We start from the raw sequence: 22667 nt of genomic DNA, 5'->3' as shown, positions 1-22667 counted from the left end.
TGAGCCTTTATTTAGTGAGAAAATCTTTGGAATAAATGAAGAAAGCTCAAAGTATTATTTCATACTTTTGTGTGTCCTCAGAATTGATTTTTATGTTTAATGTACAGAAACGGCACATTCTGTCTTGGGCTCTGATGCAAATGATGTAGTTGTTACTGTTCCATTTGACTTTGGAGAAAAACAAAAAACTGCTCTTGGGTAAGTATAACACAGTGTTTATCTTATTTGGTTAATTAAAATAATAGAAAGAAAACCTACACTTGACAAATACTTCACAAAATAAAATTATGTTTGTAAATACTTTTCATGGAAATACTAATATTTCCTTTTATAAACACCAGAAAAGCATAAAATGAGATGCAATATGCCCTCTTAGTTGTTTGGATTAGAAATCTCTATATCTATCTATCTATCTTTATAAATTTATTTTTTATTTATTTAAGAAAGAGAATGGGTGCTCCAGGGCCTCCAGCTGCTGCAAATGAACTCCATATGCATGCTGCCTGTTGTGCATCTGGCTTACATGGGTCCTTAGGCTTTGCAGGCATGTGCCTTAACTGCTAAACCATCTCTCCAGCCCTCGAAGTGTTTATAATAACCAGGTTAAGTTGATGCTTATGAATCAGACTTTGCCTGTTTCATGTAATTAAGGTTCATACATAAGAATATGCAGTTGGTGATCATTTCTTCATCTTAGATCTTAACATCTAAAGAAAAATTGGCCTTTACAGGTGTTCTTGCAAATGTATGATGATCATGCATGCCTTTATTTTGCTGGGTAGGGCTCCATCTTGGGTTTGGAAAACGCCATGTTTACCTGTGACCCTAGAGTAAAGAAATTAAACATTTTTTAAAGTGTTACACATTTACCCCCCCTAGGACTTGGTGTATAATAGGCAAGCACCCTACCACTGAGCTATATCTCTCGCCCTATACATTTATCTTAATCATTTCCTAAAATTTGTGACCATGTGACATAAAAATAAACACTTGTTTATTTTCAATTTCACCAAAATTTATCAATTAGTATTGAAATCATAATCTATTCACAGTTGAGTACACAGAGATGAATGACACATGTTCTGACTCTCACCATTAACTCCAGTTACAATAGCATGTGGTAATTCTTTTGAATGGAACATGTTGAATAGCGTGGAGATGGATACCTTTCCTATGCTTCCAGAGCCCAAAAGACTTCCCAGACAAAGTTTTTTGTTTTTTTTTAATGTTGACATTTTTGTGTGTCATTCCAGTTTATTGAAATTAGTAAATTTATAACTACTTGCATATAGAAAGTGCACAGGAAAACAGTTATGTACACAAAAATTGTGTGACTGATCAGCACTTGTTAAAAACTCAACTATGTAGAAATAGTTACAACCAGTTTAGCACATTTAAGTGTTTAGACTTTTAAAGTACTGTTTCAAGTTTGTGTTTATCATGACTAAGTAAGAAGCCAAAAAGAAAAATATGCCAGAGATAATCAACTATTATCATTAAACATAAACCCACAAGACTTTAGCTTTGACTACTTGGGTCTGATCAGTAGAGGCTCACAAGGCTTCCGTCTTATTTACATCCTGAGCAGTCATTTTCTTCTTCCACTTAGAAGTAAGCTTGTATGTGGTTGGTTAACACAGTAAGAACCTGAGCATTAAAGGTCAACAGGGAATCTTAAAAAAAAAAAAAAAGCAAAACTCATTTTGACAAGGTTACGTATTTTTTTTTAATTTATTGTTATTCATTTAATTATGTGTGCATGCTTAGGGGAAGGGGTGTGTTTACTGCCAGTGAACGCCCGATACATGCGCCACTTTGTGTGTGGCTTCATGTGGGTGCTGGGAAGTCAAACAGGGGCCAACAGGCTTTCCAAGCAAGCACCTTTAACTGCTGAGCTACCTCTCCAGACCAGTTTTGACATTTTTGAGAACTTTATTTTTTTTGTTTTATATAATCTCTGCTTTCTTTGTCAAGAAAATTGACTCTGAACATTGTGGTTTTTTAAACAGGAAGTGACCACCTACAGAGTCATTTCTGCTTTGTGTGCACTTTCTTGCTTTGAAAGGTACTTCAGCTTGTGAAGTCTTTTTCTTTTTTTTTAAATTATTTATGATTTATGAGCAGAAAGACAGTGAGAATGAGTGAATGAGTATGTGGACAAACCAGAGCCTCTCGCTGCAAATGAACTCCAGACACATGTACCATTTTATGCATTGGGCTTTATGTGTACTGGGAAACTGAGGCCAGGCCAGCAGGCTTTACATGCAAGCACCTTTAACCAGTGAGTGATCTCTTCAGCCCCACTGCATAAGTCTTGTAGATGAGCATTTCTGAAAGTGTAGACTTCAGCGTGCTGTGATGGTAAGTTCACGGGAAGCCATTTGTTCACAGAGAAGCGGCAGCTGCTGCTGGCTTTCGTGTCTTGCGGCTTATCCACGAGCCCTGTGCGGCCCTGCTTGCCTACGGAATTGGACAAGACTCTCCTGCTGGAAAAAGGTAAAGATCGTCTTTGTAGTTCTCTCAGTGCAGAAAAAATTTTTGGTTGCAGTGAGTATGTCAGTAGTTACATTATACAGTGGAGGGGTTCTCAAGCTGCATGTGTGGAAGACATTAGAACTCTCACCCAGTCTTCCACATAGCTGAGAAGGAGAGGAGGGCAGAAACGCCACAGGACATTGCGCTTTTCTCCCGTCACCCTCATTTTGCCCCTGTATTGGAGGCAGATTGGAGAAATCAAGGCTCATCTCAAGTTCTAGCTAAAGCTTGGACACCATTGATTTTATTACCAGTTCCAATTTTCAGACATGTTTAGAAACAGTGGATACTATTTTATGTATATTTGACATGATAGAAGATAAAGGAAATCCTGCATGAAGACTTAAGAATTCCTTTTTTAAAAAAATTTATTAGCTGGTTGTATTGGTGCATACCTTTAATCCCAGCACTAGGGAGGCAGAGGTAGGAGGATCACCATGAGTTCGAGGCCACACTGAGACTACACAGTGAATTCCATGTCAGCCTGAGTTAGAGCGAGACCCTTGTGAAAACCAAAAAAAAAAAAAAAAAAAAAAAGTTATTGACAACTTCCAACATATATACAATGTATGTACCCTGATCATAATCCCCTCTCATCTCCCTCCTTTGTTGTTCCTCCTAATCCCCACTCCATTGAACCCCTTCTTTCCAACTAGTTAGTCTTCTATTTTATTATTTTGCCCTCCTGTTATGCAGGCCTTGTATAGGTAGCATCAGGCACTGTGAGATTATAAATGCTATAGCCACTTAATGTCTGGAAGACAGTGTTCCAAAGCACTCCTCCTCTTCCTTTAGCTCTTATATTCTTTTCACTTCTTCTTCTGCAATAGGACCTGAGCCTTGGAGGATGTGATAGAGATGTCTTACTTAGTTCTGAACACTCAACTGTCATTTCCCTAAGCACTTTGATGAGTTTTGAATGTTCCTAGTGGTCAGTGTCATCTAAAAAGAGAAGTTGCTATAGTCAGAAGTGGGAATAGTATTAATATGTTGACATAAACATAAGTATTTAGTGGGCAGTTTGATAGGCATAATAGCACCCATTTAGCCAGACAGCAGTAGCAGTTTCCCAGGGCTTAATGATTTTTCCAGCCATAGCCTTTTGACTAGGTTTTCCGTACCAGGCATAAAGTCCCTTTTGTGAAGTGGGCCTCGAATCCAATCAGAGAGCAGTTAGTTTCCCTCACAACGCACATTCCACAGGTTAGCACACTTTGCCTGGCTAGCCAACTGTGTATCTTGCACGTCCTCTGCTACTTAAATCCATTGATGCCTTTCCTCCTTCAGCAGGCTGCATAGCACTTTCCAGCACTATGACAATCTACAGGGAGTTACGATTCCTTTTGAATGTAAAATACTAAGACATACTTACACCTAATTCAGATGTCAACACTTGTCTTAATAGAGCTTATGTTCATATAACTTTAGAGAATGGAATTCAGATATAATTGTTTCACCTCATTCAACTTCTCATAATTAGTGAAACCAATAATATGTAAATGATTGGAAAATTATTTTTAGATAACCTAGATATATATTAAAAATTAGAAGTGAATGGGCTGGAGAGATGGCTTAGCGGTTAAGCGCCTGCCTATGAAGTCTAAGGACCCCGGTTCAAGGCTCAATTCCCCAGGACCCACGTTAGCCAGATGCACAAGGGGGCGCATGCACCTGGAGTTTGTTTGCAGTGGCTGGAGGCCCTGGGGTGCCCATTCTCTCTCTCTATCTGCTTTTCTCTCTCTGTCACTCTCAAATAAATCAATAAAAAAAAAATTAGAAGTGAAGCTGGGGATGGGGGCTCATGCCTTTAATCCCAGCGCTGAGGAGGCAGAGGTAAGAGGATTGCCTTGATTTCAAGGCCACCCTGAGACTACATTATGAATTCCAGGTCAGCCCGGGCTAGAATGAGATCCTACCTTAAAAAGCCAAAAGAAAAAAATAAATGATAAATTTGATATATAGGAAATTAGCTTTTAGCTTTCCCTTTTTTTTTTATTTTTTATTTTTCCATGTAGGATCTCACTCTAGCCCAGGCTGACCTCGAGTTCACTATGGAGTCTCTCAGGGTGGCCTTGAACTCATGATGATCCTCCTACCTCCGCCTCCCGAGTGGTGGGATTAAAGGGATGTGCCACCATGTCTGGCTTGAATTACTATATTTAATGTTGCAAAAATTCACAGTAATCTCATATCATATGACAGTTTACTCATTTGAGCTTTTTAGTTCCCTCATTTGTAATTTAAAGATATTAAATGGCTTCTAAAGTTCTACCTGGCTTTAAGGTACTATGATTCTCTGATGAATTATCCATTCTTTTCTTTCTCTTAAAGCAATATTTTGGTATTTAAGCTTGGAGGAACATCCTTATCTCTCAGTGCCCTGGAAGTTAACAGTGGAATGTACCGGGTTCTTTCAACAAACACAGATGATAACATTGGAGGTGCACATTTTACAGAAACCTTAGCGCAGTATCTGGCTTCGGAGTTCCAGAGGTGAGTGTTAATGGCTTGGGTCATTTTCATCAACGGTCTAGAGCCTGGTGGGCAAGTACTGTGCCACAGCATTACTTTCCGCCGCCTGGAGCCAGCTAGGCAAGTGCTGTACCACTACATCATGTTCCCCTTTTTTATTTTTATAATTATTTTGAGACAGAAATTCACTGCGTAGCCAAATATAGCCTCAAATTCAGGTTCTTCCTGCCTTAGCTTTCTGAGGTGCACATCTAGCCTTGAAAAATTCTTTTTTCTTTTTTCTTTTTTTGGTTTAGAGTAGGGTCTCACTCTAGCTGAGGCTGACCTGGCATTCACTATGTAGTCTCAGGGTGGCCTTGAACTCATGGCGGTCCTCCTACCTCTGCCTCCCAAGTGTTGGGATTAAAGGCATGCACCACCATGCCTGGCGAACAATTCATTTTGATTGAGACTTTTCTTTGAAATTTTGTTCCCCTTTAATTTATTTAAATTAATTAAATTACACAGCTGTAAAGGATGATGTGCTTTTCCTATTTCTTGGAAACTAGGGAATGGGATTTGTTTTGTTGTTTTCTTTTTGAAGATTTTGAGGGTTTTTCTCTTACACACAAAGAACATTGCTGATCTCTTTCACCAGCTGAAGGGCCTTGAATAAGCCATTTTAGGAAGGTTACTTAGTCCAACTTACTGAAGCCTATGGCCTTTGCATCCTGACAGAAAAACCACCTCCACATTTCAACCTTTACATACAAATCAGACTTTGGAGCAGGCATGGCAAGAGCCAGAACCCCAGTTGAATAGTCACGGGTCACTTCTGAGGAGCTGCTGGTGCCCCATTTGAGTTCAGAAGTCCAAGGAGGGAAAAGCTGGGTATTTTCACCTGCATAATTACAGTGTCCTTAGAGGCAGAGGCCAAGTTTCCCAGTGTAGTGTGCTTGGATTTTTCACTTAGTGCAAAGGGACAGTCCTTTATGGAGCTGAATGAGCATGTGCCTGAAGTTGTGAGTTTTTAAAGCATCATGCACCGTTCTTCTGAAGATAAAGGTCTGAAAACCTTAGTGGTGGCCCAGCAGTTTTTACAAGTTTGGATCCAGGGAAGAGTGTGCTGTTTTTACCACATTCCAGTGAGTTAGTATCTGATGAAATACTTATTTAAATTACTAAATCTACTATGAAGAGTCTTTTAGTCTTGTTACTGGATATAATTACTCCATTTAACATGTTTGCACTTACCGAGAGTCAAATAGGTAAAGATTATATTTTACACATTGCAACTCCAAAAAAGAAATTAGTTGAAATAGTGCTTTTAATAGTATGACCAAAATCATTGTTAGAATTAGTTTTAAAGAAGTGATGTACACAGGTAGCCCTTGCAATCAGGAGGCAAAGGCAGGAAGACCATGAATTTGAGACCTGCCTGTCTACATATCATGACCTGGCCTTAAATAAACAGTGATGATTCATTTGTGCAATAAATACTGATATTTTGTTTAACTATAAAGGTGTTTTAACAGAGCCATTTTTCATTACTAAGCAAGTTTTAAAAACTACTTAACATTGGTGATAGACTTTAATTTTGCATATTTTGTATATGTCCAATTTCTTTGAAGAAGCCCTTTTGATTTTGGTGTTCAACAGAATTTATACCATAAAGAGTGAGATAGGAAGTTCACTGAGTAGCATAACTCCCCTTCATTCTGATTGTCACTTTGGCAGTAGATGATCTCTATAATTTCAACGTACAATGTATTGCTGTGGCTACCTAGTATAGCAGTTCAGAGTATTATATAAATTGGCTCTTTGCTTTTTTGGAAGGGGCTCTTCTTCCTTTAGGAAAGTGTAGTAGGATTAGAACCTGATTACTAGCATCTGAGAAGTAGTATGGATTCATGAATTTATTCTTTCTCTAAGGGTGATCATTTAGATTTTTAGTTACATTAAATTCTGCATGACCCAGGTTTTTTAAAATAAAACTGACATTTGTACTTTTAGGTCCTTCAAACATGATGTGAGGGGAAATGCCCGAGCCATGATGAAATTGGTGAACAGTGCGGAAGTGGCAAAACATTCTTTGTCAACCTTGGGAAGTGCCAATTGTTTCCTAGATTCACTGTATGAAGGTCAAGATTTTGACTGCAATGTGTCCAGGTAAAACTGAAGTTCACAGAAAAGTTAAGACCGTCCATGAGTGTCTTACGTACAAGTAATGTTTTTACATTTGGCTTTAGCCATCTATGAAAAAGGAATTTATTGTTTTTACTTTTGGGGTTCAATTTTTTAATCAGGCTAAATGGTTGTTCCCAAAATAATGAGTTGTAATTACTTGGCCTCTTTGTTTTTAAACTAAACTTAGCAGTGTGTGAAGACGCCATTTTTTTTTTTTAAAGAAAGGTCAAATGGGGGCTGGGGACATGACTTAGCAGTGAAAGGTGCTTGCCAGCCCAGGTCCAGCACCTTTGTAAAGGCAGATGCATAATGTGCAAGCATCTGGTGATGTTAGCACGTTCATACACACATGCATGCAAATAGACGAATGATTTTTATTTTTAAAAAAATGAAGTGGGATTTAAAATTTGAGGTTTTGGATTTCTTTCCTATTCCAGTCTTACCTACCAGTCCTTATTCCATTCTTTGTTGTAAAAGTGTGATGTAGGGCTGCCTAAGTTTCAGTTCACATTTTGGGTGGACTTTATTTTAAGTACTGTATTCATATTAATTAGTTGAATCCCCTTATCAATGCTATGAGGTAAGTACTATTATCATCCTCATTTCTAGCATAAAGAAGCAGAAACTAGAGAAAGTTTATTACTTTCCCAGTGTCTTACAGTAATGGACCTGGAGTTCAGTCCAAGCAGTTTGACTCCAAAGTTCATATTCTTTAATAATTAAACTCTCTTGAAGAATGACATCTGTCTTATTTTTGTTTATTTGTCATCAGTATTTTTTATTTTAATAGCTTTTCTGAAATTTAGTGAACACAGGATTGATGTGCATAAAAAAGCTTTTTAAAAAATATTTTATTTATTTATTTGAAAAAGAGAGAATAGGGCATGCTGGAGCCTGCAGCCACTGTAAACAAACTCCAGATGCATGTGCCACTTTATGTATCTGGCTTTACGTGGTTTCTGAGGAATTGAACCTGGGTCCTTTGGCTTTGAAGGCAAGCATATTAACCGCTAAGCCATTTCTCCATCTCCATAAAATAGCTTTTAATATGCATATTTTTCACATAATATAAGACATTACTTACAAGTGACTACACCTTTACCCAGAGAAGTAAAGGGCAGATAATCAAGTGTTGCTCTTGCTTCTTGTGTTATGTTACTAACAATTGTTTCTAGTTACCTATTCACAGTTTCCAACAATTTAACAGATAACTGAAATGCAGTAAAAATATCCAGCATTGCAAAGTTAAATTGTTTCTAGAATTCTACTGACTGTATTTTGTTACTTTCTTTTTCCATCTCTAATTGACTGTCTCCACTTTGTCTGGGCTTCCTAAAGCGTGTAGGTCAGTTTTGCCCAATGGCTATTTGAAGTCAGTCAGGAGAAGGATAACATTAGAAATAGAGTTCCTCAATAGCACTGACTGTAGTTCACATGCTCAGTCGTGGAGGCATTTGAGAGAGGAGAGAGAGAGAATGGGTGCACCAGGGCCTTCAGCCACTGCAAACTGACTCCAGACACTTGTGCCACCCTGTGTGTATGTGTAACATTGTGCACTTGCGTCACTGTGTATCTGGCTTATGTGGGACCTGGAAACTTGAACATGAGTTCTTAGGCTTCACAGACAAGCGCCTTAACCACACTGCCATCTCTCCAGCTCTGGAGTATCTCTATATTGTTTCTCTTTCAACAGTGCCTTAGTACTGAGTTTGTCCAAGTACCCAGTATGTGTTTGCTTATTAAGATCAGTATTTGAGCTGGGAAGATAACTCAGTGAGTAAGAGCACCATGGCACAAGCATAGCACCTGAGTTTAATCTCCAGCACCCATGTAAAAAGCATGTCTGCGACCCCATTACTGAGGGAGGTGGAGACAGGAGGATTGCTGAGGCTCACTGGTCAGCCATATGACCAAAAAAACAGCACAAGCTTCAGGTCCGGTGAGAGACCCTGTTTCATGAAAATAAGATGGAAAATTACCTGACACCCTGACACTCTTCTCTGTCCTCTACCTGTATGTGCATGGGGCATATGCATTTGTACATACACATGCGTGCAACATATTACACATGTACTACATAAACTGTACACATACATATCAAAAAAATCAGTGTTTAAGAAGAAAATGGAATTTGTTGTTTTTCATTAAGGAAATTTTACATTTATGTAAAATAGTCAACCATTAAAAAGTAAGCCAGGCATGGTGATACACACCTTTAATCCCAGCACTGGGGAGGCAGAAGTAGGAAGATCACTGTGAGTTCAAGACCAGCCTGGCACTAAAGCGAAACCCTACCTGGGGGAAAAAAAAAAAGATAAAAAGTATATATTGCCAGGTGTGACAATGCACACCTTTAATCCCAGCACTTGGGAGGCAAAGGTGGGAGAATCGCCGTGAGTTCGAAGCTAGCCTGGAACTACACAGTGAGTTTCAGATCAGCCTGGGCTAAAGTGAGACCTACCTGAGGAAAAATAAGTGTGTTAATATGTGTAGATAATACAAATTTAACAATCACTCACCTACATTTTAAAAGTATAAAATTGGCTAGTGCATTTTTCATGAAAAAAACTATCTTAAATTATTTGCCAGCATTCACTTTCTTAGTGCAGAAGGGTTAAAGTTGCATATAGCATAGTCTTGGGCTATAAAGAACAAAAGAACTAACTATTAAATCTCGAACATGTAAAAGTAGCAAAACATTCCAAATGATTTTATCAGGGTCCATAGCCTTATTGGCGAAAATGTCCTATGATCTTAAATATATTTTTTGGAAAGCTTATGGGTAGAGGATGGTTCTCCCTTTGAATTTGACATTAAATATTTTTATACAAGTGAATGACTCAGACATGTCCCATATACACAATATTGTACTTTTTAATGATACCTGTCCCTTGGAGAATGAGCACAATATGTTTTGATGTTATTTTACATAAGAGAAAGAAGTTAGTTTGACTGTACTAAGTCTTTTCTCTGTCTCTTCTGTTTATGTTTGTTCATGTGCGTATACACAGAGCAAGATTTGAACTTCTCTGTTCTCCGCTTTTTAATAAATGTGTAGAAGCAATTCGAAGACTCTTAGATCAAAGTGGATTCACAGCAGATGATATCAATAAGGTAATGCTTTTATATTCCCTTAATTAATTAGGAGAAGTGTTAGCTTTGGAATTTAAGAAATAGTTGTTAGCACAGGAAAATATTTTTACACATGTATTTCCAGAATTTGTTAATAAATCAGGAAAATTTATTGAATTTTGATCAGTGACTGGTAAACTCAGATATATATATATATATATGTTTATATATATACATATATGTACATATGTGTGTGTCCATATATGTATGTCTATTTATGCTTAAGTCTCATCACACAAAAATAATGGCATTCCTTTCCAGTGCTTTTTTTTTTTTTGGTTCTTTGAGGTGGGGTCACACTCTTTCCCTGGCTAACCTTGAATTCATTATGTAATCTCAGGCCTGCCTTGAACTCACGACCACTACATCTAGCTCCAGTACATTTTTATATGTGGGATGGGCAGGTATTTGAATGTGTCCTATGTATTAACTCACTTCAACACTGGAGCCCATTGTCTCCTCAATTGAGGTCTTTTGGCCAGTTTATAGTGTCTTTCATGAGCTGGAGAAATAGCTTAGCGGTTAAGGCACCTGCCTGCAAAGCCAAAGGACGTAGGTTCAATTCCCCAGGACCCACGTAAGCCAGATGTACAAGATGGCACATAAATCTGGAGTTTGTTTGCAGTGGCTGGAGGCCCTGCCATGCCCATTCTCTCTCTCTTTCTATCTATCTGTATCTGCCTCCCTCTCTCATATAAATAAATTTATTACAGTGTCATTCATGAGTTTCCTCCTGGGAAGTGAGTCTTAAATCCAGTTGAAAAGTAGGTATTTGTACTCAAAATAGTTGTGCCACTGTTGCACCAGTTGGCACATCTTTTGGCTGGAGGACATGGAAAAATAAAGCCACGACTCCGCTGTAAGCTCCTTTCCCACAGGCTGTTTTTCACAATTCCAGAAGGTGCTATGCAAGCTGAGAGGAATTGTCATCAAGAGTTGTGCTGATAAAGACCTCTGTGCTACACTACCACATGCCAATGAAATGAGCCCGCTGGTGCAGTAGCTAAGGGCATATTATGATAAAGGCTACAAGATACAGCTACAGTCACACAGGTCACCTCTGTGCCCTTGATGGGCTCAGCAGGACCAGCTTGCATTGTTTGGCCTGGCAAAGAGGGTGCAGCACCATGTTCCTGCCTGCTTTGCCTGTCTCTCAAGCCAGCTCCCCAGTTCTGACAGGCTCTCCTCCATCATCCACACTAGGTTAGTGAAGGACCCTGGCATGGGCAGTTTTTACCCCCAGTATACTGTCTTGTTGGAGAAAAATGTACACAACATACTCTGAGGGGATCATTGTCCACTGCTAGGGCAAGCTGAGTCTTTCCACCTGCACAGCTTGCTTTCCCCTTTGGTGAGCTGCTCTTTGGACTTTTGGCTTTCCAGGGTTCACTAGCACAGTATTTGGTGCTCAGTTTTCCCCTAGGACTTTCAGCTTGACGTAGATTTTTCTATATTTGCTTTGAGTGACCTATTAGACCCCTTCATGTGCTTTGCCTTCTCTCATCCCCTCTTAATTGTTCTAGTGCTTCAAAACCCTACTTGCATACTGGTCTAAATCATTCGAGTCTCCCAGAGCCTCTCCTGCCTTGTAAAGACATGTCTACCATGAGGCCCAGCATAGCCACTAAAGCCCCATACCAGCCCCCCAGTCCCTTCTGAATTAATTTCTTTCTTAACTTACCTGTGAATACATACCTATCAGGCCCAGTAAAGTGGACATCAAACACCACCTCTTGCGTGCCCATTTTCCTGTCATAATTCATGGCCTTCCTCTATTGTCTTAAGTTCCTGATATTCATGGAGAACTCACCTGGCAGTAACCAAGTGTCCTGACGGCTCCTGTGATCCTTCCATCAGGGACTGAGTGCACTTGTGTTGTCTCATATTATGCCACGTTTCTCCGAGGAGGACTGGCTTGTTAGGCTATGGTCCCTGCCTCCATGGTACTCTGACATGTCCCATCCGCCTTCTTGTCCGCACCCTCATGGGGCTAACAGGACAGCTGTGAGTTGCTTAAATTGAGGTGGAGCATTCTAAGGCTGTTGCAGAGTCCTCAAGTTATTCCTAAAACACAGGCTATGGAGAACTTAAAAGGCTGAAATTCTATTCTGTAGTTTGTTAGCCTTGCTACATGAAACACACCCCTTCCTTCAGTGGTTTTCTAGAGCAGATGTTGTTGTCTCCCCTAGATTTGGCAGACAATGGTGGCTGGAAATAAGCTGCTGTGGCTCTGTTTCCCTTGTTTGCATCCTTGGGGACGCTGTGTAGTTTCCACGGCAGCAGGAAAGAGGAAGAGCACTGGGCATGCGCGCCACACCAGTGCTTCTGCCTCGGTGTGGACCACAGCATGCCAGCAGGACAGGGGCCTCACGGAACGTGGAGTCTTCGCAGTCATGGGGATAGCTGATGGAGGAGGAGAAGTGAATGGTTGGGCTTTACATGTAGTAAACATTCAGTCAAAAAAACTAAACTAGCTGGGCGTGGTGGCGCACGCCTTTAATCCCAGCACGTGGGAGGCAGAGGTAGGAGGATTGCCGTGAGTTCAATGCCACCCTGAGTGAATTCCAGGTCAGCTTGGGCTAGGGTGAGACCCTACCTCGAAAAACCACACACAAAAAAAATTAAACAACAAAAATCCAAGCCCTACAAAAGTACCAAGAAGTAGGCACTGCTGTTTTGTATTATGAAGCACACAGAGTTGTATTTGAAATAGTAAGAACAGTAACTGGCGCCAACCAGTGGTGCAGCACGTGGTAGTTGAAGGCAGGAGAATTGGGAACTCAGGGTCATTAGGTTTGCAGCCAACCTGGATACATGAGGTCCTTTCTCCCCCCACCAAAGCACCTGTTAATAATTATATTCAAAACACGTGTTTTCTGTTCAGATTTAAGTTTCAGAACCTTCGTGTGAGTGTGGGTGATCTCATCCTGTATGAGGCAGGGTCTCCCTCACCACTGTGGTCTCCACGCTAGCTGGCCTATAAGCTTCTAGGAGGTTCTCCTGTCTCCACCTCCCCTCTCACTTGTAGGTGTGCTGGGATTACAGAAGCCCTTGCCACTGGCTTTTTACATGAGTTCTTGGGATGTGAACTCACTTTATCCTCTGAATTATCTCCCTAGCCCCAGAATGCTTAAATAATTTAATTAAAACCTATTGTTTCCTGTCCATACTAAGTGTCGACACTTCTCATCCTAAAATTAAAGTATAAATACCCAAGATTTTGAGAATGGGGGGCGGACTTAGTGCTTTTGTCTTTTGTTGTGTCTGTCTGTGGTGTATGGGTCACTGCCATGCTCTTTGTGCTTACCTGCGGAGGCCAGAGCATGACACAGCATTCTACTCCATTGCTTTCTCACCAGTTCTCACTTGAGTCAGCGTCTCCTGCTGATCCCACAGCCTGCTGTTTGATTCTCAAGTGTCTGCTCTCCCACAGGACTGGGCTTACAGAGGTACATGGCCCAGTTATTTCTGTGCGTCCTGAGCATTGAACTCAAGCAGCCTCACAGGCCTTCTCACTCAGGCCCTTATGCTTGCACAGCTGGTGTTCTTAACTGCTAAGCCGTTTCTCCAGTCCTTGGCGTAGTGTTAACATATAGTTTATTAGGTCTTTGATGTTCAGTTTGAGAAATTTGATAGAACATTTACATATTTTCATGTTATTTACCTGAGATCATAAAATATTAGGAAAGACTTTTCTAAGAAAAATACATACCCCCAAAATAGACTTTTTTGGTTATTGTTGTTGTTTTGAGGTAGGATTTCACTCTAGATGACCTGGGTATCACTATTTAGTCTTAAGCTGGCCTTGAACTCACAGCGATCCTCCAACCTCTGCCTCCCGAGTGCTGGGATTAAAGGTGTGAGCCATCACACCCAGCCTCAAAACACAGACCTTCTGAGGCTCTTTACCAAAGAGGCAAACTTACTTTCTTTTCTTAAATATTTTATATTATTGAATTTATGAGAGAGAGATAGGTGAGAGAGAAAATGGGTATACCAGAGGCTCTAACAACTACAAATAAACTCGAGATAAATGCACCACTTTGTGCGTCTGGCTTTACATGGGTCCTGGGAAGTGGAATCCCTGTCCTTCGGCTTTGCAGACAAGCACCTTAATGACTGAGTCGTCTCTCCAGCCCCACTTTCTTTTTGTATTCTCTACTGGATGTTCTCATGTGCTCACCCGAGGATTAGTCCTATGTCTCTTGTTTCATACCACTTGTTAAGAGGGTTAGGGTGTATGAACTGGTCTTCTCTGTTGCATTGAACTTTGAAGACATCCACTGAAAGACCATGAGATAAGTGATTGTTTATGAATTCCCTTTGTAACCACATATTTCCCATTCTGAGCCACAAAGTTGTAGGTGCCAATTGGATGAATCAGTGAGGAAACGGTGGTACTTTTTATAAAGGAGCAGTTTTGTAATTTCTTCAGAGACAAGAGATTTCATCAGATAGTACCAAGATCTTAAAGTAATGAATCTTTTTCTTCATGACCTTTATTAGTTGATGGTGAAGGTAAAAAGCCTTTGACAGAGTTATCTTACAGAGATTGACAATATTTATTTTCATCACAAAAAGTGATACAGGGTTTATTTAGAAATGATGAAATAGAAATGATGTAAATGTAGAAGGAAGACTAGTTTGGAAGAGAAAGGGGTTCAATCAGAAGTGGGGGGAGCAAGAGTAATGGGGCTGAGTATGATCAAAATAATACATGTATAAAATTACCAGAAATAATGAAAAAATCAAATCTTGAAATAGTACAGAATATTCCTATTCAATTGACTATGATTATTATAGTGTATTAGTTATAAACCAAATATGTATTGCTGTACTGTATTTAGTGGTACGATTTCCTTATTTTAATTTTTTTAAGTTACTATTTTTTGTTGTTGTTTTTCAAGGTAGGGTCTCACTCTAGCCAGGCTGACCTTGAGTTTACTATGTATTCTCACAGTGATCCTCCTACCTCTCCCTCCCAAGTGCTGAGATTAAAGGTGTATGTCACCATGCCCGGCATCACTTTAATTTTTGTTGAGTGCAGATTATGTTGGTATATAATATATTAACTATTTGTTTATATGTTAAATGTGACATACTATGTCAAAATATAGGTCTTTTTCATTTTTATCATAATATGTGCTAAAGATTATCTTGTTGGCATTTTCATTGTGAGAAACGACCATTTATGATGATTTTTACTAAAAATTGAAAACCATTTTTTATTTTCTAGGTTGTCCTTTGTGGAGGGTCTTCTCGAATCCCAAGGTTACAGCAACTGATTAAAGATCTTTTTCCAACTGTTGAGCTTCTCAACTCTATCCCTCCTGATGAGGTTATCCCTATCGGTGCCGCTATAGAAGCAGGAATCCTCACTGGGAAAGAAAACACAACAGTGCAAGATTCTCTTATGATAGAGTGTTCAGCTAAAGATATTTTAGTGAAGGTGTGTTTAGCTTTTCTGTATTTTATAAATTTCCTACAAACTTTCATAAATTTATATTTGTTATAATTTATATATAAGCTTTGTATGAAGATAAAGACTTAAGTTTAGGCTAATAATTACATATTTAATGAGTTCCTTATATTTTTATTTAGCTTGTTTACCTTTTTTTAAATTACTTGGTTTTGTTTTTATTTAGTTAGTTAGGAGGCAGAGAGAGAGAGAGAGAGAGAGAGAGAATGAGAATGGACACAGCAGGGTCTGCTGCCACTGAAAATGGCACATGCACCAGACACATGCACCACTTTGTGCATCTGGATTACATGGGTCATGAGGAATTGAACCGAGGTGTTTTGGCTTTGCAGGCAAGTGCCTTAGCCACTAAGCCATCTCTCCAGTCCCACTTCTTTACCTTTTTATCTGGTTCTAGGGTTGAAACTTGTCTTCATGAGTTCAAGGCAAAAACTTTACCAATTGAACTATCTCCCCAGTCTCCCCTTATGTTATTTTAGTTAATATTTATCTAACATGATAGCTGGGTGTGGCGGTGCATGCTTCTGGTCCCAGCAGTCAGGAGACAGGTAGGAGGATCACCATGAGTTCAAGGCCACCCTGAGACTACAGAGTGAATTCCAGTTCAGCCTGGACTAGAATGAGATCCTACCTCGAAAAACGAAAACAAAAAAGGTTTGTCTAACATGTTAGTTTCCTAGGAAAGTGAAAGTTAAGTACATTTTAAAATACTAGATTCTGAGCCGGCATAATAGCACATGCCTTTTCATCCCAGCACTCGGGAGGCAGAGGTAGGAGGATTGCTGTGAGTTCAAGGCTACCCTGAGACTACAGAGTGAATTCCAGGTCAGCCTGAGCTGAGAGTGAGACCCTACCTCGAAAAACCAAAAATAAATAAATAAAATAAAATGCTAGATTCTAATGTAGGTAGAGAGAGGTATGTCAGTGTAGTGTTAAACAAAACAGACTAGATTGGAGTATTCTGTTTTTTTCTCTTTGCTTAATTTCCAGCTTATTAACAGGGAATATCTGTTTCATTTATAGTAGGAGTAATAGGAATTTATACTGGAAACTTTTTCATTTTTTCATTATAAATATCAAAGAATGTTCATTTTACTTTCCTGATTGCTAGGGAATAGATGAGTCAGGTGCCAAGAAATTCACAGTTCTGTTTCCATCTGGGACGCCGCTGCCAGCTCGAAGACAACACACATTACAAGCTCCAGGCAGTATGTCTTCAGTCTGCCTTGAACTCTATGAGTCAGAAGGGAAAAACTCCATTAAAGAAGAAACCAAGTTTGCACAGGTGAATGCACAAAATAAGACACTTGTTATCACCACAACCAACTGCTTGACTTTCTTACAGTGTAGCGTCCATTTAACATCTCAGTACAAAGTATATATAGTACATTTACACATTTTTATGATTTGAATTGATTCCACTTGTTAATTTTTGGAAGTGGGAAGAAATAAGTGATGTTTAATTTGAAGGAGTTACGGAAAAATAAAAATAATGCACATAGCACAGCTTCTCTCTGCTTTTGGCCCACCCAAATAATTAAGCAACTGGAAATGAAAACATTTTTTTATTTGGTAACTGCCACGTGCTAAATGAGGTTATTTATAAGCTTAATCTTAAAGTGCTCTGAGTAAGCCATCATGTACATTTTGGAAATGATTAAGAAACTGGCTTGGTGGCTGGAGAGATGACTTAACAATTAAGACACCTGTTTGCAAAGCCTGATGTCCTCGATTTGATTCCCCAGAACTCACATAAAGCCAGATGCCTGAAGTGGTATGTGCATCTGGAGTTTATTTGCAAGAGGCCCTGGTGTGCTCATTCTTTCCCCTCCTCCCTCCCCCTTCCTTCCTTCCTCCTTCTTCCATCTCTTTCTCTCCTTGTAAACAGAAAGAAACGAACTGGTTCGGAAGGGCTACAGGCATAGCTTGGCTCCAGAGAACGATGGACGTTCTTTAGAAGCCAGCCTTTGTTTCTCATAGTGCAAAAGAAAACAAAGAATCTGGCTTCTGGTGGCTAATATCCTATTGTTTTTCTTGGTTAGGCTAGGATTTCTGCTCAAGTTGGTTCACTCCTGAGCGCTAATAAAATATTACATACACATTTCAGACCATGTGCTCATCTGCTTCCTTTACAAAGCCAGGCAAAGCGATGTCTCTCCACAGAAGCATTCCCCAAAAATATAGCACCATTAAAACCAGCATACCAGGACTGCAGCCTAGATTTTATAATGTAGTGTCATCTGTTTGCTATACTCTTGGGAGCATGAGGGAGGTGGTGGTTGAGGAGAGGTGTGAGGTTTAGGTATCCATGTATGTGTATAGAAAATATAGGACCCCGCAGTGGTGGCCTATGTCTGTAATTCCAGTGTTTGATGGAAAGAAAAAGGGAAGGGAAGGGAAAATAAGTATGTAAACAGTATGCCAGAAACTGAACAGTGGGTAAATAGATTCCAGGGTTGTTTTCTTTCACTTTTTATAGATTATGCTGCATTTTTTTAAAAAAAATTTTGTTCATTTTTATTTGAGAGTGACAGAGAGAGAGGCAGATAGAGAGAGAGAGAGAATGGGCACGCCAGGGCTTCCAGCCACTGCAAACAAACTCCAGACATGTGCGCCCCCTTGTGCATCTGGGTAACATGGGTCCTGGAGAATCGAGCCTCGAACCGGGGTCCTTAGGCTTCTCAGGCAAGCACTTAACCGCTAAGCCATCTCTCCAGCCCTATGCTGCACTTTTTTTTTTACAGCTAACATAAGGCGTAAGCATTAATTACCTCCATAGTTAAAAAAGGAAATGTGTAGTGTGATTGTATTTGTTTTTTAATATGTATATTAAGAAGTTTGAAGCCAGCCTAAAATGTCTGTTTATTCAGAGCAGAAGGGTGGTTAGTAGTGATGAGAAATGATATTTTTAGCTTCATACCCATTTTCTAACCCTCCCAAAAGACAAATGAACACACAAGCATACATGAACATAGCATGTCTGAGCTGTGCCTCAGACCCACCACTGAGAGTTTAAAAGCTCTTACGGATATTCTGCTGGGCAGGTGTAAATACCTTCTTGTGCACCGGTCTCTGATCTCAGGTGGCAGTCTCAGTGTACCTTACTGTTTGCTTTCATTCATCTTACTGTCTTTCTCTTCACATGGGACTCTAGCTAGACTCCTCAGCTGCTGCCAACATATGCTAACTTGAAAATGCCAGGAGAAAAGTTCACTAAGTAACACTGACTTTGGCAAAGAATCTTTCAGTGTTCCCATGTGTTCTGACTTCTTCCTTCAAACAAGATATGACTTGCATAAGGTCATTAAACTTGATCTTGGCACAATTGGAAAACTCATTGCTCAATTCTAAATTTGATTTTTTGATGTACCTTTCTTTGGGAAAACTAAGGAAGTTTGTAGACATTCAAAACACCTTTTAACAAATTTTATTGATAATATGCTCTCCGTTGTTTAAAAAAAAAAAAGGCCACTTTTATTTTTGAGGCAAGCCCAACAGACTGGCCTTTTTTTTTTTTTTTTTTTTTAAGAGTGAGTGATTGAGAAACAATTGGCATGCCAGGGCCTCTAGCCACTTTAATTGAACTCCAGACACATGTGCCACCTTGTGCATCTAGCTTATGTGCAATCTGGGAAATCAAACACACGTCCTTAGGCTTTTCAGACAAGGACCTTAACTGCTAAGCTATCTCTCCAGCCCCATATACTTCTTTTAAATGGGAAGCTTTCAAAGTGTACTTAAAATATATAAAAATATTAAAATATTTGTTCATTACAAAAATTATTTGTAGATTGTTTGCCAGAATATAATTTGCATGCTACTGGTACTGTTCATTACAAAAGGAAAAGTAGTTTTTTGCTAAGATAAGCAATTCTTAGAAGCAGTCATTTTAATTGGATATGACATTAAAGGGATAGCTACATAGGATAGTTTATCTGTCCTCTGTTTTTTATTTATTTATTTATTTGACAGAGAGAGAGGGAGAGACAGAATGGCATGCCAGGGCCTCCAGCCTCTGCAGACAAACCCAGATGCTTGCGCCTCCTTGTGCATCTGGCTAACGTGGGTCCTGCGGAATCGAACCTGGGTCCTTTGGCTTTGCAGGCAAATGCCCTAATCACTAAGCCATCCCTACAGCCCTTATCAGTCCTCTGTCTAAAGGAGACATTTGTTCTTAACAAAATTTAACTAAATTTCCTAATCTTGTGTGTTAGGAAAATTTAAAGCTGCCTTTTTTTTAAAGATGTTTCTTTGGTTAAGAAGTAAACTTTTGTCCTTTTCAATACAAGTATTCAATCATGTGTTATTGTGTTATTTTTGTATAAACAGGTTGTACTCCAGGATTTAGATAAAAAAGAAAATGGATTACGTGATATATTAGCTGTTCTTACTATGAAAAGGTACAAATTAAACTGTTTCTAATGTTAAGAAGATTCTCCCATTTTGAGTTTTATTGTTTAACCATTGTAATTCTAGGCAAATTATTTATTTAGAAAGACTTTATTAGTGAATCACATTTTCACCCTGAGATCTTAATATATTTTCTGAAGAAGAGCATGTCATTTTTAAATTTTTTAATTAATTTCTTTTTATTTGAGACATAGAGAGAGGGAGAGAGAGAATGCACCCGCCAGGTCCTCTAGCTATTGCAAATGAGCTCCAGGCGCGTGCACCACCTTTTGCATCTGGCTTATGTGGGACCTGGAGAATCAAAACTGGGTCTTTAGGCTTTATAGACAAGCACCTTAACTGCTAAGCCATCTCTCTATCCTGAGCATGTCATTTTTAGTATAGATATTTTCTGAACTTTTTATTCATTATTTCTGCTGAAAAGCTCTAGGAAATAAGTTATTAGTTAAATTTAACCTTTACTATTTCTTTAGTAATAGGCCATCCACGCCACTGTGTTTTACAAATAAATTCTTTCCAAATTAACATTAGAAACAACATGTTCCAGAAACCATACTTACCAAGAAGATGAAGTTCATCAGCGTGAAGTTGGCATACTGTGTCTTTGATATTTAACATCTTGTATTTCCTCCTTTTTTTTTTTTTGAGGCGAGCCCAACAGACTGCCTTTATTTTATTTTATTTTATTTTTTAAATGAGAGAGAATTAGTGCACCAGGGCCTCCAGCTTACACTCCCTCGTGCGTATGAGCGACCCTGCGCGCTTGTGTCCCTGTGCGTCTGGCTTACGCGAGACCTGGAGAACCGAACATGAGTCCTTAGGCTTCACAGACAAGCTCCTTAACCACTAAGCCATCTCTCCAGACCTCATCTTGTATTTCTAAGGATTACAACTATTATCTCAGGTCTTTAGGAGGAAATTTCTAAGACTTTCCTAAATGTAGCATATGCTGAATTTAAAACACTCAAATTGTGCTTATATTTTTATCTTAATCTCTTTTGAAACTTTTCACTAACTTTAATTTAGTCCTTAAGGAATTTCTGTTTTTATAAAATATACTTAATGGGATGTTTATTTCTTGTTTCTTTAGGGATGGATCTTTACAGGTGATGTGTACTGATCAAGAGACTGGAAAATGTGAAGCAATCACTATTGAGGTTGCATCTTAAGTGTCTTAGATAAACCAAGAATTTTTAGACTAGAATATCAACATTATTTGTGTATAAGTGATGTTTATATTAAAATGTTTTTCAATGAATGCTCTAAGCTGTTTGTATTAAAATACAATATATTGATAAGTATTGTAATGTCTTTGTTTTCTTTTTCATGTAACCATTGTTTGGAAAATAAGGCAGTTTAGTCATGAAGCTATTTAGGTTGATTGAAAGATAATTCTGTTGAAAATTTTAGAAAGTGTTTTTAAAAGTTTTTTTGTTTGTTTGTGGGGAGGGAGTGTGTGGTAGGGCTTTTTGTTGCTGCAAATGAATGCTAGACAGATGCACCACTTTTTGTATCTTGCTTTACGTGGGTACTTGGGAGTCAAGCCCTGAGCTGACAGGCATCACAAGCCAAATCCCTTTAACCAGTGAGGCATCTCCTCAGCCCAATGTATATTGTTGTTTATGAGAGAGAGAATTGGCATGCCAGGGCTTCCAGCCACTATAGTGGAACTCCAGATGTATGCACCACCTTGTATGCATGTGCAACCTTGCATGCTTGCGTCACCTTGTTTGTGCATGTGGCTTATGCGAGACCTGGAAAGTCAAACATGAGTCCTTAGGCTTTACAGGCAAGTGCCTTAACAGCAAAACCGTGTCTCCAGCCCCCAGCTTATAATTTTACAAAGGCATTTATAGGGGGCTGAAGAGATGGCTTAGCAGTTAAGGTGCTTGCTTGCAAGCCTGAAAACCCAGATTCAAATCCCTAGTATGCACGTAAAGCCCAATGCACAAAGTAGTGCATGCATCTAGAGTTCATTTATAGTGGCAAGAGGCCCTAGTTTGCCCATTTTCTCTCTGGGTCTTCTCTCTTTCCCCAGTCTCTGCTTGCAAATAATAGTAATTAATTTTTTTTTGAAAAAGCATTTATTAAATCTTGATAGTTGATTCAGGGGACAATTGAACATCTTTCATATTAATTGAAAACAATTAAAGAACTATGTATTAGCTTTCTCAGCACTGTGACACAATGCCTAGCATAAAAGCTTAAAAGGAAGAAAAATTAATTAATTTCAAAGTTTCAGAGATTTCCAGTTACCATGACGGAGAAGGCATGGTGCTCGGATCGTCGCAAGCAGGAAGCAGGGGGGGGGGGTACAGAGAGGAGCAGAGCGTGCGGCAACTACCGCACCCGTCACTGCTGACCTGCTGGCTCCAGCTGCACTCTAATCCCTACTTGCCCCATCTCACAGTTAGGCCCTTGTATTATCAGTCCATCTAAGGACTAACCCACTGATTACATTAGAATCCTCTGG

At 39.3% G+C, this 22667-nt stretch overlaps 1 protein-coding gene across 4 annotated transcripts in view; it reads left to right on the top strand.

The window, feature by feature from the left end:
- The window catches only part of Hspa14 (heat shock protein family A (Hsp70) member 14), a 32181-nt gene extending 10686 nt beyond the window's left edge, over positions 1-21495 (top strand). For 3 of the 4 annotated variants that reach the window (XM_004662365.2, XM_045134866.1, XM_045134865.1), the window contains 9 exons: positions 108-198; positions 2392-2496; positions 4867-5028; positions 7000-7155; positions 10185-10287; positions 15542-15754; positions 16896-17069; positions 20114-20184; positions 21285-21495. In XM_004662365.2, coding sequence (XP_004662422.1) covers positions 108-198; positions 2392-2496; positions 4867-5028; positions 7000-7155; positions 10185-10287; positions 15542-15754; positions 16896-17069; positions 20114-20184; positions 21285-21363 — 1154 coding nt within the window. In that variant the 3' untranslated portion in view covers positions 21364-21495. The remainder of the gene's footprint in view (positions 1-107; positions 199-2391; positions 2497-4866; positions 5029-6999; positions 7156-10184; positions 10288-15541; positions 15755-16895; positions 17070-20113; positions 20185-21284) is intronic. The other variant, XM_045134863.1, reaches the window with a different exon arrangement.
- The last annotated feature ends 1172 nt before the right edge of the window (positions 21496-22667 follow it).

This window comes from Jaculus jaculus, chromosome 15 (genome assembly GCF_020740685.1).
Source record: "Jaculus jaculus isolate mJacJac1 chromosome 15, mJacJac1.mat.Y.cur, whole genome shotgun sequence".
In the NCBI taxonomy this organism is placed as follows: Eukaryota; Metazoa; Chordata; class Mammalia; order Rodentia; family Dipodidae; genus Jaculus; species Jaculus jaculus.
This window is presented reverse-complemented; position numbering and strand designations above follow the sequence as displayed.